The sequence below is a fragment of the Megalops cyprinoides genome, chromosome 16 (assembly GCF_013368585.1).
Source record: "Megalops cyprinoides isolate fMegCyp1 chromosome 16, fMegCyp1.pri, whole genome shotgun sequence".
In the NCBI taxonomy this organism is placed as follows: Eukaryota; Metazoa; Chordata; class Actinopteri; order Elopiformes; family Megalopidae; genus Megalops; species Megalops cyprinoides.
In genome coordinates this window covers 9,269,943-9,288,285 of record NC_050598.1, presented here as the reverse complement: position 1 = coordinate 9,288,285, position 18,343 = coordinate 9,269,943, and the positions used below count along the sequence as shown (strand labels likewise).

General features: G+C 46.9%; 1 protein-coding gene across 5 annotated transcripts in view; it reads left to right on the top strand.

Annotated features, from left to right (window-relative positions):
- gria1a (glutamate receptor, ionotropic, AMPA 1a) overlaps positions 1-18,343 on the top strand; it is a 72,370-nt gene that overhangs the window by 15,448 nt on the left and 38,579 nt on the right. For all 5 annotated transcript variants that reach the window (XM_036548402.1, XM_036548397.1, XM_036548398.1 and 2 more), the window contains exons 3-5: positions 2,968-3,207; positions 10,011-10,195; positions 13,570-13,623. In XM_036548402.1, the coding sequence (XP_036404295.1) occupies positions 2,968-3,207; positions 10,011-10,195; positions 13,570-13,623 (479 nt within the window). The remainder of the gene's footprint in view (positions 1-2,967; positions 3,208-10,010; positions 10,196-13,569; positions 13,624-18,343) is intronic.

Genomic DNA, 18,343 nt, shown 5'->3' with positions numbered 1-18,343 from the left:
CCTCATATGCATTTATTTGCATATCTGAAAATGGCAACAGCTCTTTGGTAAATGGTAAATGTTTTGACATAATAGTAGATAAATACTTTGAATTCCTTGAGTGAAAGTGCAGTATAATATGGTGTTAGCCGTCTGTGACATAAAGCGTAGGTCACAGACTCAGAATTTGCTCCTTAGGTAGGTTGTGGCTACAGCTACAGCCAGGGCAGATGCAGCAAGCCCTGCGGCCCTCCTGTTTCCCCGCTTACAGCAGGTCTGCTCCTCTGCCGCCGCAGGGTCGACGAGGAAGAGGAGCGCGTGCCAGAACGGACAGCTGCTGCCGGGGTCTTAAGTGTCCGCGTGGGGGGGGCGGGGGGGTCGGGGGGCGTCCGACGGTTGGCCGTGCCCCGACCCCTCCCGTCACCGAGCGCTCAGCGAAATAAAAGCCGCCGCAGGCGGGCGACCTGCTCCTGTCAAAACCCGCTGCGGCGAGAGGCCCGGGTGATGCGGCCCTGCTTTCGACAGCTGCATGCGGGAGGCCCCCGCAGAAAGCAGCCTGTTAACCCCCCCACCCCCCCCCCGGATGCCGCCACGTTCGCATGTAAGGAGCCGCTGCCAAGCTCAGCTTGTCCTCAGGTTACAGTGTGCGCTGTTTGTTTTCGCCCGCGTTCTCCTCTTAATTACTTCATGACCCGCATTCGTAATGCATTTTCACACGCCTGACGCTGGTAAAGGCCGCGCTCGGAGATCCATCTCCAGAGTGTTTTCGCCACGCGCTCCGAATGCCCGCAAAAATGCGCAGCTGATCTTATGATTAGTTGGGTAAAAGGGCTGAGGAATTGAATGCCGTCTCAGAGCCTGACATTTTGTTTTGCGGGGATACAGAGGGAGAATGAGGGGAAATGAATGTAGAACCACGTGGCCTTGAAGTAGTAAGGCGCACTTCAGAACCACTGTAATTAATTTACAGCGAGCCTTTACATGTCACCTAGCCAGTCCCCGACAGGACTGTGTGTGAGAGGCAGGCTGCAGGAGAGGCTTAGCGGAATCACGAATCTCAACTATTTATCCCAGGAGACGCGAGGCCAGCGTGCCGCCCTTTGCACTGTTTCAGCTCCGCGCTGCGCCTGTTTCGAGGCCGGATTTCACGTGGGCGTGAGTCACTGTGAACTTGGAGCCCTCGAGACATGCCCCCCCCCCCCCCTCACCGCGAGTGCGGAGCGGTGGAGATCCGCGGGGCCGGGGGCCGGCGCGCCGTGCCGCTCCGCTCCACGCCTCGCGTGTGCTGGGCGCCGTCCATCCCTGTCTGTCTTCCTCTCCCTGCACCAAGCCGCGCTTCACGCTGAGACTTGGGCCGAGGGCAGGGAACAGACTGGAATTTCAATCTGTTTAGTAAATACGCCGAAACGTGAGACCCATAGCAAGCGAAGACGAGGCCCGCCGAGACCAGGGAGGGCAGAGATATGACGGAACAATACCACTGCAGAGAGAGAAAAAAAAAAAAGAAGAGAGACAAATGAGAGAAGTGAAACAGGAGGCAAACAGATGGTAGACATTTTGGCTTGACAGGATGCTGTGGCAGAGCTGGCCTGTGGACCATGGTATTAGTGTTGTACTGCGGAGAATGAGAGAGAAGGGGTGGGGGTGGCAGAGAGAGATACTGTGACGGAGAGAGAGAGAGAAGGGGAGGGAGAGAACAAGTGAGATAGTGAGAAAGACCCCGCTGTTGCTGAAATGCCAGTGAAACCCTCTGTGGATGCATTGATTACCCTCCTTAGACTGTGTTCCTTGCACAATAACTCTGTAATCCATCCCAACAGCAGTGCATGCACTTGACCATTTCCTTTGTACCCCATTCATCCTGACAACAGTGAACATTTCCTCTAAATTAAATAAGATGTATGCGTGCCGGTGTGCATGTGTGTATATGTGTGTGTGTGTGTGTGTGTGTGTGTGTGTGTGTGTGAGACATTTTTTTCTTCTCGGTCCCAACTGGGTTGCAGCTAGCGCAATCTAAAAATCAATCTGAAAGTACTCAGGAAGAAACAACACAAGCAGTCGTTCTAAAACTTCTTGTAATATCCTCCGGAGAACCTTGAAGGCCCATCTGGTTTAAATGCGTAGCGAAGCAGCGAGAGAGCGGGTGATTCACTGTTTGTGTTTTTATGTTTCTTTGAGGTCATAAGATGGGCCTATCTGTTTTAGTCAGAGAAGTAAAAGCTCCTTGTATGATAAACTCTGTTGCAACGAATGTGTGCTCTTTTTTTGACATTCTCGTCTGCATGTAAACCCACCTTGAATCATGTAAGCTCTTTCGGGCACGTTCATCGCCACTCCCGTGGATATTTATGGCGCTCAGCAAGAGCCGTTTGAACAGTATTTAAATGCGAATTGCTGGTTCAGCACAGAAATGAATGAATCCACATGGCCATAAAACTGAACAACTCACTACTGAAAATTTCTGTATTACAGACCTTAAATAGCTTCATAAATGAATCATTAAAGCGACAAAATGTAATGAATGCAGCTGGTTATGAGCTCTTGGATGTATGCAGGCTCACACGCTGTAGCTCACTGTTGGGAAAGATACACAGTCCCAGGCAGGGTTGTCTAAGGTCTCTCTCCCATATGTGTTAAACCGCCTATGCACACTCACCCTATTATGCAGTAGGTTCACGCCACCCAGTATTAGTGTTTAAAATATTCTGTGATCCGGCTGACCCCACTCAGAGTCCTGTGATAGCCCCTCTGTCCCGCGGCTCGGTGGCCTCTAGCTCAGAGTGGCAGCCACGTGTCCATCGCTGTCACCTCGTTTTACACTGCGGCGCCAGAACGAAGTCTCCGTCTCCCTCCATTGAGTACAACAAAGAGAAATGTCGGGCGGCAAAGCAGGCAGGAAGGTTTAGCTTCCTTCACCCTCCTCCCAGTACGCCAGGGAACCGCCCACAGCGCTTAACATTCGTTTTTTTATCTGCCCCCCCCCTTCAGTTTGTTCGCAGTTTTCTAAAGGAGTATACGCCATCATCGGACTGTACGACAGGAAGACGGTGAACATGCTGATGTCCTTCTGCGGGGCCCTGCACGTCTGCTTCGTCACGCCCAGCTTCCCGATCGAGACGTCCAACCAGTTCGTGATCCAGCTGCGGCCGGAGCTGCAGGACGCCCTGGTGGGGGTCATCGAGCACTACAAGTGGACCAAGTTCGTCTACATATACAGCTCTGACTCAGGTGAGACACGGGCATTGTCCCCCTCCCTGTTCTGCCCGTTTGTCATTGAGATTTATGCCTCTCTGTGAAAATAACTGGATCATTGGCTCTGTGGTTACTGTATCTACCCTTGACACAATAACGATAAAATGGGGATTCAGTCTCTAGCCAAGTTGTAATAAATGCTGACAATTTCACCCATTTCTTCTGTTACATTACAGTAGTAGTATCTCCCTGAATGCTGCATCAGCTGTGCCTCACTCACGATTTAAACCCGCAAACCTCAAGTCAGAAGGCCAGTTCCCCGAACACTGTATCTGTTTCTGATGTCATGTCCCAGAGGGCTCAGCAAGCTCGGAAACCGTACACCATTTTGGCCTGCCTGTGCCTCACGTTGAGGGGTTAAGCACGCCTTGCTCTTTAAACGTGTTGGAGGGTTTTAACACCATGATTCTGCAGCAGGTGAAAAGACGAAAGGCGTCGAAGGTGCTGAAAAGACTTGTACTCTTGTACTCACGTCTCACAGGATGCCTGCCATGTGGGTGAGCACAGGTAGAGCACGGCGCACCTGTCAGCACCAGGTGCGCTGTCCTCCAGCTTCTCCACGGCCAATCAGCTGCAGCCTTCCCATGATGCCTTGCCATCTGTCACAGGTGTGATGTGTGGCGGGCCGTAACGGTGTGCTGACAGCCTCTGCATCCACCGAGGTGCTGGGGGGGAAAAAAATCAGACGAGCAAATGGAGAGGCACATGCACTCTCTCTCCCTCTACGCTCACCAGGATGGTGACAATAGACATTTTATTTACTGAATTGAGTTATTCCAATGTGTGATTCATACGGCGGGACAGATGCATCATTGACGTATTTATCTTACTGATCTGCTCTGCTCTCCGCCAGGGACTGCGGGGTCATTAACTCTCTGTGATGGAGAAGCCCGGTACCTTGAGAATCTATACCACTTGCCTCCTGTTGCCTGGTTACAGAGCTGTAGTGCCTAGGGGTTATTTTAAGCCCTTTAAGAAAAAATCTGTGTTTGTGTGTGTGTGTGTGTGTGTGTGTGTGTGTGTGTGTGTTTATGTGTGTGATTGAATGTGTTTTACCCATTGTGTGGGCCTCATGCTACTCTGTGTTACTTTGAGAAACTGATGTATGCAGGCCCTTTGTTTACACAGACCATTGTGTAATCTGTGTGCGGTCGCCCAGGGAGGCTTCAGAGGGGTAGGATTTTGCTCATTATTGAGCTGTCTTTAAGAAGCGCTGCGTAGTTCTCAGGCAGGATGTGTGAGTGGTGGAGGAAGTGTCTCTGCACAGGAGGTGGCAGAGGGCCGAAGCTGAAGGTGAAGGAGGGCTCACGTTCTCTCCCTCATCTTCTCACACTCTCCCACTCCTTCTCACTCTCCCTCGCTTTCTCACTCACTCACTCTCTCCCTCCTCTCTCACTCTCTCTCTCCCTCTCTCTTTCTTTCTCCCCTTCCAGTCTTCAAGCAAGAGCCCAACTCAAAAGAGAACACCTGTATAGAATTTGTATAGAATCAAAAGTGCGCATTTATAAAATATATTAGAATGGCCAGGGTGGTGTGGGCTGTATATGAAGAGACTTTTCTTTTTTCAATTCCTGTACATGGGTCTCTTCCTCTCCCTGTTTTGCATTGGGCAAAGCCTGCGTAGCTGGCTGTCCGCTGTGTATCGGGATGAAGTCATGTGCAATGACAGGGGCGTGCATCCACCACAGGAATGCATGCCGACAGGTGAGACCCGCAGCTGCGTGGCAAACCATGGGGTGATGGGGGGGTGATGGGGGGGGGCGGAGGAAGGAACCAAGCGAGCCTCTCCCAATTCTCACGCTTATCTCCGAAACACGGCGCCATGGCGCTGTCAGAAATAATACGGGGTAGATAGCGTGAAGCGCTCGTCTCTCCCCGGTTCGTCTGGCAGTTAGTACCGCTCTCTTAGCGCGCAAGCTGCTCTGTTATCCACCCTGAGCTGATTTCACAGCTGCCGAAACAAACAGGCCCCTCCGCACGCCACTCGGGGGGGGGCGTGAATGGGGGGACGGGGGTGCAGTTTCATCTTTGTTTTAGATGGCAGGAGATGCACTTAGCCTCCTTTCTTTATTTAGCGCTCTTCTTTCGCCGCTTATACGAGCGGGGAAGGTGAAATCCTATGTATATGTACACTAATGCACTGAGAGAAACAGAGAGCCTTCTCTGAGTATTGAAAAATCTTGTTTGGGTTTTGAAACATTTGTGAAAGCTGGCCCTGTAACAACTGGATATATATGGTAAGTATGTACCATGATCTGAATATTCATGAGCTATGAATATTCATTTGAGTGCTTCATCAGATGCTTTGGAATTAGCATCTTACCCAGCATGAAATTTTGTCAAAAAAGCCAAAATGATGTCTTCTCGGTGCCTCATGTAACCCAAATGCGGTTTTATTATTTATTTATTTAACATGTGCCACTGTTAGGCTGATGATTCCCTCTCGACATAATCATTGCAGTCCTTCACTGAGGGATCGCAAGGCAGCACTTCTGAAATGAACAACATGAAAAGAAGGCTGACTTATATGGAAGATTTATGTGAACATTCATAATTAGAAACAGCGTATGTAAAACAGCTGGGATGGTTGCTTCTGTTTGTTTTAGGAATCGCCAGTTAGCATTGGCGCTGTCAGCATGCCTTTGCTGACTAAGCCACACAGGAATGCATAATAGTTACTTTTTAACCAATCACAAAAGCATGTGTCTCCCAAAAGTGTATTCTGGATAACTGTGAAAACAATTTAAGCCAGGAGAGTGGTAAAACACACTGGGACATGTGCATATAAATATAAATATTTGTTTTCTCAGCCAGAGGCACCACTTTTGACAACACCTCCATGATTGACCTCCTCCAACACATTTCCTCGTTTTGGGAGCTCAAAATTTTAGGACTCTTGAGACATTTTGTGATAAATGTCTAGTGAATGTTGACAAAAAAAAAAGTCACAATGTCAGAATCTGTGAAGTTAATGAAGGAATGATTATGGCTAGTGACTTTGGGGTCAGTGTCTGTACTGTCAGTGACTGTTGTCATAATGACCGTGACATTTATAATAGTAGTGTCACTAACTGTTGTCATAGTGACCGTGACAAGTGTCAGTGGATTGTCAGTGGCTGTATGCATAGCGACTGTGATATTAATAATTGCTGTGTCACTGACTATTGTTGTAGCGACCATGACATTAAACATTGTTGTGTCACTATGTTGCTGGGGTGACTGTGACAGTCATGATTGGAGTGTCAGTGGCTATAGGCATTGCGCCCTTAACGTTAGTGATGGAGTGTAAGTGACTAGTACTAGGTTATTTTCACAAAGCGAGTTTGATTCTACGGAAACCTCAATTGACAAGCAAAACATCAATGACTGTAACATCCCAGACCATAATAAGAGAGACTACAATTTCGGTGACTATAGTGTCAGGGACTGTCATTGTCCCGCTTAAATCTGTTGTCTTGGCGACTGTGCACTCCGGAGTTCTGAATGAAATCCAACAATTTCCAAGAACGTTCATGTAATTGTTGTTATTTGTCAGATCATTTCCTCATTATCCTTTATGATAATTACGTTTTTGCGTGCTTACTTGATGTTGTTTACTGTTTTATGTCTTTGTGGAAAGCGGCTCCAGAGCCCTTCGAGGGAATGGTAATGAGGGAGAGCGACGTGTGGTTTAGGCATGTGTCCTCCCGCCGTATTATAATGCATAATTCATGTTCAAGTGACACAAGGTCAGTCTTAACAATAGTGGGAGTGACTCGTGTTGAATCCAAACAAATTTTACACTTCATCTCTCTGGAATGCACTCTGAAATGAGATTCAGCTGTCAGGGAATAATGTTTAAAAAGGACGTTTTTTTTTTTTTTTTTGCTTGCTTTTGTCACTGTTGTTCTTTTTTTTTCTCCTCTCCTTGGGGTGTTGTTACAACGTTCAATTCGCATTGTGCATGCACTGGGAATCCAGCCTTTGAAACATACAGTAAAAAGTGGGCAACCCATTTTTTTTTTTTTTCATTTGTATATTCTGTACTCGTGTCCTACAATGCATGCCAAAACACAAGAAAACAGCTAGTTGCCTTATAATTCATAGATAACAAAGGCTTCAGTTAGTCTTTCGGATGCGAAACCTCAAGGCTCAAACCCCCACCCTATCAAATATGAACCTATTTTATGTTATTTCACTGTGCATCACCAAGTATGCTGGTGCGTTGTGTGAGCTAGAAGGTGTGAAAACAGTATCGCGGAGGCACTTAATCAAAGAAAAAAAATGTGAGAATGGGGAAATTCTTTCCGCGGCTTGCACAGTAAGACTGTAAAAATAAAACAGTGCCGGTCATAACATAGAAGGCATGCAACCCAATGGTATAGTCAAAACGATGTCGTCAGCAAACAACTCCATTCACATTCAGCATTGTTCATTTTTTTCAGGCCAATGGATGTTTCTGTTGATTTTTTGATAGCCCTAAATAATGCAACATAGGACACTATGACAATAGTCATATTAAATATACACACCACATATCACACTTAATTTGCATATTGATTAGTACTCCACAAAGTACATTTCAGTTTGAGGCCTGTTTAATAAGAAAATGATGTTGTGCCACTGTAATCCAACTGCAGTTCTCTTAAAAAGGAGAGCATCCCCACGGTGCTCACACCATCCCTCCTTCAAGTGAATGCTGACTATAGCTAGTAGATGTAGAACAGTTTTGATTTGATGCAGTGTATTCAGAGGGATCCACATTTTGTTAACCTGAAAATGTCTCGGCAGGGGCGTGGCAGTTATATTTCTTCTCAAAAGCCATCACAGCCTTTCACAAGTAAATACAGTCAACAGAATGTTTTTCAGTCACGTGACTAAAATTGTAAAGTTTCAAACAATCAGCCCGCAAGTTTTTCCTTGCAGATTCTAATGACTACCCCCGTTGCTGCACCTGACCAAAGTTCAAAGACAGGTGCATCCATGTCAACAGCATGGACAAGCCAAGTTGAAAATAGGGTTGCACAGTAATAGGGTGGTGGCAAGTCTGGGTCATCAGTGCATCTCAGGGTCATTAACAGCGATAGTCACAGTGGTAAAAACTCACCACTGTGTGCATTGTGGAACAGCTATCTTCAACCCCAGGGAGGCAGTCTGACTGGTGTAATGTGCCCTAAACAGGGCCCAACTGTAAATCCAGCGCCGGGATCGATGGGCCCTTAATCAAGTCTCATTTCACTGCAGTACACGGGAAGCCTCTCTTATTGGCTTTCCCATTGCATCTTTGTTTGTCAAAACAGCACTTTAGTCCATTAGCAGCAGCTAAAGACACCTGAATCGACTGCTCATAATCATTACTCCTTAGATGGGTATGTTTCTTCGAGCAGCTCTGGTGTCTGTCTGACTTAGTTTAGTTGTTTATAGGTTTGTTTCTTTTAAATATTAGGCCTGTCTTTTTTTTAAAAAAAAAAAACAAAGCTTGTAATACACTGGTAATTTTAATAGGTTCAGAGTGCTGCTTATATACAATAGAGTTGAGACCTATTCAATGCATATACTGTGTAGATGATCAGCTGGTTGGTACTTGTAAATGTGTTGTTGACTACATAAGGCGACAGAGGCATATTCACAGTATTTCAGGGCTCCACAGCACATGGTGCAGGTCACTCATTTGTAAAGCAGGCCTATACCCTACTCTCCACAATCTGGCCAATCAGAATACAGTGTATTGTTTGATAGGTGACATATTCTTTATGGGAGCTTGACAGCTGGTTAGGTTTACCATAATCAACTGCATTACATGAACGTGTTAAAGACTAGTGTTACATAGGTGTGAAAGTGTATTAAATCCTTCCCTTTCCATTGAAAATAATAAAACAATAGAATATATAATTTTTCTTCTCTATTAAGGACCTGTGTCATGTCTGCTAAGCTACAGGAAAAACTCAACCAGTCAAAATAAACGAGCGTGTAGCACTAAAGGTAAAATGCTGCCTTTGGCAAACAGAGATTTGACAGAGCTTTGAACTCGGGTTGAGGTTAAGCCAATCAGACAGCAGAGCCACAGGTCCCCGGTTGTCACACCTTTGTCGTTGCTGAAGGTAAAGTGACAGCGCGTCTCGCGCAGCGGACCAGAAGGGAATGTGTTTGGAAAGGTCCATCTCTCCGTTAGAGGGAGTCTCTGTAAACCAGCCCGGGCGTGACGGACTCCGGCAACCATCCAATTAAACCCCGCGAGCGTCACCGCGTGGCCTGGAACCAGGCCGCGGCGAGCCGGCAAAAAATAAAAACCTCCTGTCCTCTTAAAAAAACCCTGAGCAGATAGACTCCTCATTCAAGTGGAATTAATGGCCACAAAGGAGGAGAAGGTCCTCATAAATTTGCCCACAATAAGTGTGCCAGCTCGGATTAAACACCTGATGGCAGCCGAGAGGACAGAGATTTGGGCTGGGAATTAAAAGCATGCTGAGAGCGCCGCGAGCCATATCGAGGTTGACAGTCACAGTCACATCAGAGGACATTGTGCCCCTGTGGTTTCCTTTTATGCCTCTGGTTCAGAGCCAAAATGGCGACAACAGCCTTCAAAACATTCCAGATTTTAGTTGATTTAATTTATTATCTTTGTTTGGTGAGATAGATGTTTTGTGGTGGTCCCAATGCTGGAGAATGTGGAATGTGGTAGTGACAATCCACACCGCAGACTGAATCACAGTACACAGGACTATCAATAAGCAATGCACTCTCTCACTCTTTCTCTCATCCTCTCACTCATCCTCTCACCCCGTCTTTTCTTGCCGTAGGACTGTCGGTGATGCAGAAGGTTCTGGACACGGCGGCGGAGAAGAACTGGCTGGTCACCTCTGTCAACCTGGAGACGATGACTGAGGCGGCGTTCCTAAAGGTCTTCCAGGACCTGGACAAGAAGAAAGAGGGTCAGATCGTTATCGACTGCGAGGTGGAGAAGCTTACCTCCATCCTCCGGACGGTAAACCCCGGCTCCTGCCTCTCTGGTCTGATCTGAGTCAGAGAGCGAGGAAGGAAGGGAGGGAGGGATAGAGAGGGAGAAGGAGAGGGAGAAGAGAACCACCTCAGCACACAACCTTGCGAAATACTCACATTAATGATTACAGCTCAGCTCCGCACAGCCTGGGGTTGTCTTGGTCACTTCTTGGAAGCCCTGTGTCCGGTGCAGTCGGCCTCCAAGCTCCATGCAATGCAATTAGACACGCCCCCGGGCACTTTGCCATCCCAGAACATCTCCTCTGTAGCCTGGAATAGAGAGAGAAAGAGAGAAACAAAGCAGTAATCTAAAGGAGGCATTCAATCCCAGACACCATCTGAGACTTCCAAGTGGGGGACTAAATAACATGGCTGTGACATTTACAGCTGCTGGTGCGGCTCTGACGTGAACGCCGCTTTGTTGCCGCTCGGCTTCCCGCGTCGAGCACCACGCTTTTCTGGGGGCCGTAATTAATGGCAGCACAGGCGTTTTCTTGCCCCGATTCCTCTCTCGGCGAACGAGGGCCCTCTCCATTTTTGGATCTTTATTGATGGCCCGGTGTCCGGAGTTAAGGTTATTGCGCCTGTTTTGTCAATTTACAGCGTCAAACTCGAGACGGAGAGGTTCTCCTCCTGCCGGAGAGCGGTCGTCCATCACGCAGCTCTCCGCAGTCTCCCTCGCGCGCTTCTTTATACCTGTCTCTTTACTTTCCCGTCAATATTGTCCTCTTGTGCACCTGTTTGCCCAACAGAGTGCTTCACGTGACAGTATAAGTGTGGGGTAAGTGTTATGTGAGGTAACGCGGTTGTGCTGCAAAGGTGCTCCCGAGTTTTTTTGAAAATCTGATCAAGAAGGCGTCCAGCAGCTTGCTTCAAGAAGCACTCAGTGCGGGATCCGCTTCTCTTGCTCTGTTCAGTCTCTGTGCGAGTCGTCCGGGGAGCGAACGCATGCGTTAGCAGCAGGAAGACGTGTCGTTCCAGAGGTGTTTCCATTTCATTCCCTCGGCCCAGGGCTGCACCTCAGGGAGGGCCTTTCGTCGGGGGTCACCGGTAATAGCAAATGTCGCTGTGCTGTGCCCCGGGGATGGCCCCGGCGCGGTGACGGCAGCGGGAAGAGATCATGTCCCGCACGACAGACTCCCCAGCTTCCAGCTGGTGCTCTGGGTTCTCGGGGATAAACTGCTGACGCCCGTTTTCACAGCTATTTTGTTGCTGTCTGTTGTGAGAGAGCACTTTCGCCGCAGCCGCTATTCTCTTACTGCGTGATAATGCAACACCCTCACGAGCAGTTACCCGGCGCTGTGCGCTAAAGTATGTCGCACGGTACTCCGTCGCGCCTCCACGGGCACCGGTTCGAGCCGAGACAGACGCCTCGGTGACAGACTTCTGAGCATCGCTGCGCAAAGACACAGCAGCACAGCACTGTGTGGCCACTCTCAGGGTGGCTGTCCTCCGTTAGAGCTTGACACATTCATTCACTCGCCATTCTCTTACAACTCATGCTGTAGTTCACCACAGGGCAGCTGATCTGGACACAGGTTCTGATGCTGATATAGTAGGTCTTAAAAGGTATCTGTGTTGCTTCTGTGAGACAGTAGGAGAGTATGAAACAATTGTTAAAAGGTATCTATGGTGCTTCTATGAGGCAATAAGAGAGTATGAGACAGTTGTTAAAAGGTATCTATGGTGCTTCTATGAGGCAATAAGAGAGTATAAGACAGTTGTTAAAAGTTATCTACGGTGCTTCTATCAGGCAATAAGAGTATAATACAGTTGTTAAAAGGTATCTATGGTGCTTCTATGGCTCAGTAAGAGAATATGAGACAGTATTTGGTTTAAAGTACAATGCATTTATGAGTCAGCCCAGTAAACGGTGCCGATTTGGGGTTTGCTAATCTTGTACCTACCTAAACACTCTCCTGAGGGCTTTTTTTCAGTTTGTTCTTTTACTGTTTTGCAATTTATAGTGAATACTAATCTCTAGCCAAATTTGAATAGTGAAATGAAGTATTGTCCATTTTACTAAGCACCACAGGTGCTCTCCTCAGTCTATATTGTCTGTGTTGTGCAATTCATGCTGACGCAGTTAAAGGTCATAAGATACCATTACAGATAACATGCTTAAACATATTAAAAAGCAAAAGATACATTTGTGCAGTCATATGTAGCAGGATCTTATTACTGTGATTGTTCAAGGCAGTAGATTGCAGATACATTAGGAGTCTAGCTTTACCATAAATTCAGCAGACATGAATTTCCACATAGTGCAAGTGTGTCTGTTGGAGAATGTGGAAGTTGCTGTGGGTATAGGGGTACTGATTTTTACCCTGGAGTCTGATGACAGGATCACACAAAGCTGAGGTTGTTTCCCCCTCCCCCCTCACTTGGACACAGTAAAAAGGGAAAAAGGGGGGAGATGGGGAGGAGGGATGCCGTGAACAGCTGGCACAGAAAGGAAGTGGTAAATGGGATTTTTATACTTGATGATGAGACCGTTTTATCAAGGTTATGTTAATTGTGTAGGGATTGTCTGAAAATTCTCATTCTGCAGCTTCACACGGAGCTCCAATAAATAACACAATTAGAATTTCAATAAATTTGTAACAAGAATACAAGATGCAAGATGCACAAGTATACTGTAAAAAAAAGCCTGTTAACTCAGTGCTGATTACTGAGGCTGCTATTAAGATGAAGGCTTGAATTGCTTGAATTTAGTACTTTAGTACTTCAGTCCATATATGGGTCTCCCATGAGGATGGGTGTTACTGGGCCTTTCCACACATTCCTCCCCCCTCTGCCCCCAACTACCCACCCCTCCCCAACCACCCCCCAGTAACAAGTACTCGCGGTGAGATCAGCGAGGCAGACAGTGCCGGAGGTGTGAAATTCATTTCTGGAGAGAGGGAGCACAAGGGTGCTGGGAACAAATCAGGAGGGGAAGACAGTGATCACCCCTCTGTGGAGTGTCACTCTCACAAGCTTCAGAGGAGCCCTCCGACTGCACCACAGTCCAGTTCATTTAATCAAGATGGGGAGGGCAACCTTGGCCAGAACCTTCTCCACCAGCGCAGAATCAAATTTGACAGCCCTTCATGATATCAGCAACATCAGATATGATAGGAGTAGGAAAAGATCGTGTTTATTAGGATCATTATTCTTATGTTGTCATTGATGACGATAATGATGATAATGGCCATTAACATTAGTCAAATAAAATTATGTGGATAGTGCAGTGTACCATGGTCACAGTTGCGTTGTGCTTCTGGTTTGTGTAGGTTATTTAGAAATGTAAAAATTTAATTATTTAATATTTATATTTAATTTTTTAAATATTTAAACTGTATTCCTTTTGTTTTCTAGATTGTCACTCAAGGGAAGCACCTGAAGAGCTACCATTACATCCTGGCGAACCTGGTGAGAAGAGAACCTCTTTTACATCATGTCCAGCCATTAAATCCACTGTGGACATAGTTAGCCTGTGGATGGTCAAGGATAACACCCTGGTATGGTAGATTACACATGAAAAATACAGATTTGACTTGGTGAAGAAAGTGTGGTGAACCGGCTGAATATTCTTATCAGAAGCTATGGCACTCTGTTGCATTTTTCTGCCATAAAGTTGTTCTTGGTTAGCCCTTGGGAGCCCTTCTGCTATAAACCAGTATACTGCTGGAGGTGATGTTGGTAGGCCAGTAGGGGGCAGTCTTTCCTCTGAACCAAGATGAAAAATGATGGCCCTTTATAATTTGTGGGGGGGGGGGGTTGTGTTGTGGGAGAAGCTGTATTTCAGTATTTCACATGAGGCATTAAACTGAGGTTCTGACACTTATAGTTAAAATGAAGCCATCTCATCTACACCAGCCAGTTTAACAGACTAAAGAAACTCCTACTTACCTCGTCTCATCTGCCATGTGGGGATTCTTGCTCATTCAATGGCTGCTGTACAACAGTGACTGTGACGACAGAGCAGCACCACACCCCGCTCTAACCTAAATGTACATCACTGTAAAATGCTTTAAGATGCTTGAAAGGCCCTATATATACATGTGTAAAAACACACCTTACCTGTCATTACTGCCAACCACTGAGGAAAGCTTGGAGTGGCTCTGAGAGTATGTCCAAGCTCAGCACAGGGCACAGTGCAAATCTTCCATGCTAAGACATGGTTGCTGAGGCATCCGCCATGTTGGAAAAGCATCAGGGGAAAGAACAGCGTGAATGGGATGGTGCTGGGGTGTGGAGATTATCACAGTCCCACCCCGCTTCTTCCCCCCCACAGTGTGACAAATTAGTATGAACTGATTTCAATAATAGCTCGAACTTATTTCTGGCAGCAATGTGAAAATCCATATATGTTTGCATTTTCCAGCCTTTTACATACCCACTCCAAAGCCTTATCTGCAGTGCAGAGGGTGCGTGACCGTCTCGAGTCCAGGCTTCAGCGGAGGCCAGTTTCTATAGTAACCTCCCCATCTCACTGCGCTGCTCTTACTAGCACATGGACCGGAAAAAGATACAACTTTATCCATTCATCCGAGGAATACAGGCACCTGCAGTAACAGGTATATTAGGCAAAAGGAAGTGAGGGAGGGAGTGAGTGAGTATGCTTGTGTGTGAGAGAGAGAGAAAGAGAGAGAGAGAGAAGTAAGACTGGCTCTTTCTGACTGTTATCTCTCCATTTCATCTGAGGTAAGGTAATGTATAAAGTGGAGTCAGAACCCAATCGGCAAAGAAGTGTGTGGCAAATTCAATTCTTTGCAAGAGGAAACCTCACTTGTTGAAGTAAGGAAACCTGCAGTGCATCTCTTGTGGGTGTTCTGCACAGTTCAGTAAACTGACACCGCAAGAGGAAGCTGTCGGGAAGGCTGATATCCCATCTCTCGACAGCTTTCCACATGACACAGCCCGCCGTATTACACGCTCACTTCCTGGTTCAAGAGCAGGGAGGCTCATGGGGCGGCAGACCGTGAAGCAGCAAATCGGCATGAGTGTTACACGAGTGGCACCGCGGAGGGGGAAGGGGTCCGAGGTAGATGACTCGATAAGCACAACAGCGAGAACAGACCCAAGCGTGATGGTGGTGGCCGGCCGCTGTGATTTAGCAGTGTCTCAGAGAGGAAGGGGAAAAGACGAGGTCGCATCCCCAATCCGACAAATATGTAGGTGGCATGGTGTATCAGTAGGACAGCTGATCCACCTCCTTTGTGGATGTCTTGTAGCTCCTTTCCTTTTTTCCGAGATGCAACATTTAGACAGCTGCGTCTTTGAATCTGCGATTCTGCTCCTGTGAGGCGTCGAGCTCTGAGGGCTTCTTTTCTAATGCTAATGCAGCCATAAGCTTTTCCTCGCATTCGGAATTTCCCCTGTTCCACAAATCCCCCCCGATCAAAGTACGGGCCATGTTGATGGAGTCTCTACGTGGATGTGTGTGTGTGTGTGTGTGTGTGTGCTCTTGCATGTGTGTCTGAGCGTTTTTGCATGTGTGCATGTGTGTGTGCGTGCGTGCGAACGTGCGTGTGTGTGTGTGTGTGTGTGTGTGCACGCATGTGCATGTGTAGGTCAGCCATTGAGGCATCCTCAGAGAGCTACAGAAAGACTCAGCTGTGTACTTGGTACATCATCGGGTTTCCAGTTGCCTGCCAATCTTCAAACAATTAGTATTGCCAAGTCTTTTTTCCCTTAAGGCCATAACTAATGGAACACTGTTCCATTTTTCTTATCAGAGTGAGGGCTCGTAAATTACTAGTGTTTCCCATTAATGCATTGAACTTCAATTTCATTTTTCTTTAATGTCTTTACATTTCCTCTGCCATAATTCCAGCCCTAAACATTTTTTACAACCCTCAGAATTTCTGCTGCATAAGGGATTCCTTATTATCTCTCATTTCTCAGGCAATGTGTGTCACTCTTGATCTGTGTGTTAGAGCAGTGAGGCAAAGCAGGCAGCACTTAGCTTTGCTTTATACTTGTTCTCCCATGGTTGCCTTCAAAAAAGTGCTCTTCAGAAGGGCGTACTGCGACTCTCCAGTCGCCTGCTAGAGAGCTGTCCATAGGAATGTCTGCCTCTCACATCATAATGAACACAGATCTTCCCTGTTGGTGTGGTCACCTAAAGATTGCATTGGCCACTCAGAACTTCCATCAGCTGGCAGTGACTGCATGAGGTCCATCATCCTAGTAATTATTGATGCGTTCATGCCTGTCACTTCAAATGGTCACAGCTGCCCGCAAATTGTGACAGTATTAATATTGCACAACACCGTGTGTCACCAGACCTGTCATGTATTGAAGGTCCAAATTAAGACTTGGGAGGAGAATTTTCAGACAACCCGTACGCAATTAATCGAACCTAGACAAACTGGCCCCGTCCATGACTATAACAATCCAGCTTACCACTCCCTTTCCACGTCAGCTGTTCACGACATCCTTTCTCCACCCCATCGCCTCCCTTTTCTTTCCCTGTTTATAATATCCACATGGGAGTCAATAACCTCGCCCCACGGACAGATGCTATCCCTTTTTTGGGATCCAAGCCAAATAAAATATCCATGGCTTGTAAATAATGCCTTCTTGCGCTAAGCTGTGGGCCACGTGAGTGCATATGGCCCCTACCTTTACTAAGGGAAGATTTTCATTTACCGAGAAAATTACTATACGTGTAGAGAGTAGATTAGAATCTTTGTTCTTTGTGAAGGAAGACAATTACATTTGCTACAGTTCAACTGCTCATACACATTGCCCAGCGATGTGGCTGTAGAAAGAGCTAGAAGAAAGCGGATCATAGATGCAGTAGTTGCCAAGCATTTGGCCTTAAGAAATGAACTCACTCAAATAAACCATAATCTGGAGAAATATGAAAATCCCATTAACAGTATTTAACAAAAAAAGCGCACCCAACATGCAACAGTAAAGTGGGTGTGGATTCCGAAAGCAAGCAGAGAAAATGACGATGCTTTGTCTCAGGGATCTGATGCTGTAGACCCAGCTCGAGAGAAAGCAGATGGTGTGACCCTGGTGTCTTTTACCCGTCATTAACATATCTTGAGGGACCAAACTCCTCTACTTTGCAGTGTGTTGTCTGTGGCACGTCGCTGCACTGTGCAATGCGTCTCCCCATGTCTGTTTTCCCGGTGCGCACGTTGTGCTGTGTTAACAGTTGGGGTCCCCTCTGAGCTGGGCTCGGCTCTGCAGCAGTCAGGTGAAGCGGAGGAAAGCTTGTGAAGGTGTGCTCTCTGTGGGTATCAGCTTGTTCCGTTCCCCGTCGAGCAGATGTTCACAGGAACTCTGAGCTCTGAGAGGTGCGAGAGCAGCGGCAGGCAGGGCTCACACACACACATACATACACACACACACACAGTGTGTTCAACAAATGATTGTAGTGAAATCTTATCTTTGGGGCATAGGATAAGAAGGAGAAAAGTCAATAAATGCTAAAGGGTGGTCTGATTAAACAGGGCATATCTGCGTATGAGTGAGCATGAGTGTGAGGCATCAACACACAGACCTGCCAAAGCCATTTTCACCACACCCATCACTGCTGTGTGAGGTGTTATTATTACATCACAGCTCTAAATACCACGGCTTTGAGTTAAAGCATATCATTGGAGAACACGTAAAAACTAAGGCCATTAAAATAGACTTTTCCAGATGGGTCCATCAATCATGACGTTATTAAACCCTTGGATGTTGCACACCACCGGTAACCTCTTGCACACCTAACAAAAAGTTACATCACAGCCTGTTTATCAGAATGTGCCCTGAGGTTGTGTTCTCTTTTTGTTACCTTGGTCTCTCAACACAGTCTAGTAGACCCCAGTCTATAGTGCACTGTCAGTGAGCACTGTCAGCTGGGTCTATTTACTAGAGTGCGCTCTCACAGCACGGGCTAGCACGGTGTGCACTGTCAATACGGTCCGTTTGGTCTGAGTAGATCTGTATCAGCAGGGGAGAAGTGGCTTTAAGTTGCAGAACTAATGTACAGTAATGTCCTGTTCTGGATGGGCAATTACAATGTGGAGAAAGCTTAGAGGAACAAAGGAGTCCGAAGGGACAGATCCATGCTCCATTACCCCCTCCGGTGTTTTCCTGTTTTCACTCCCCCATTCTAGCCGTAAGAACCTTTCGGGCTTTCTGC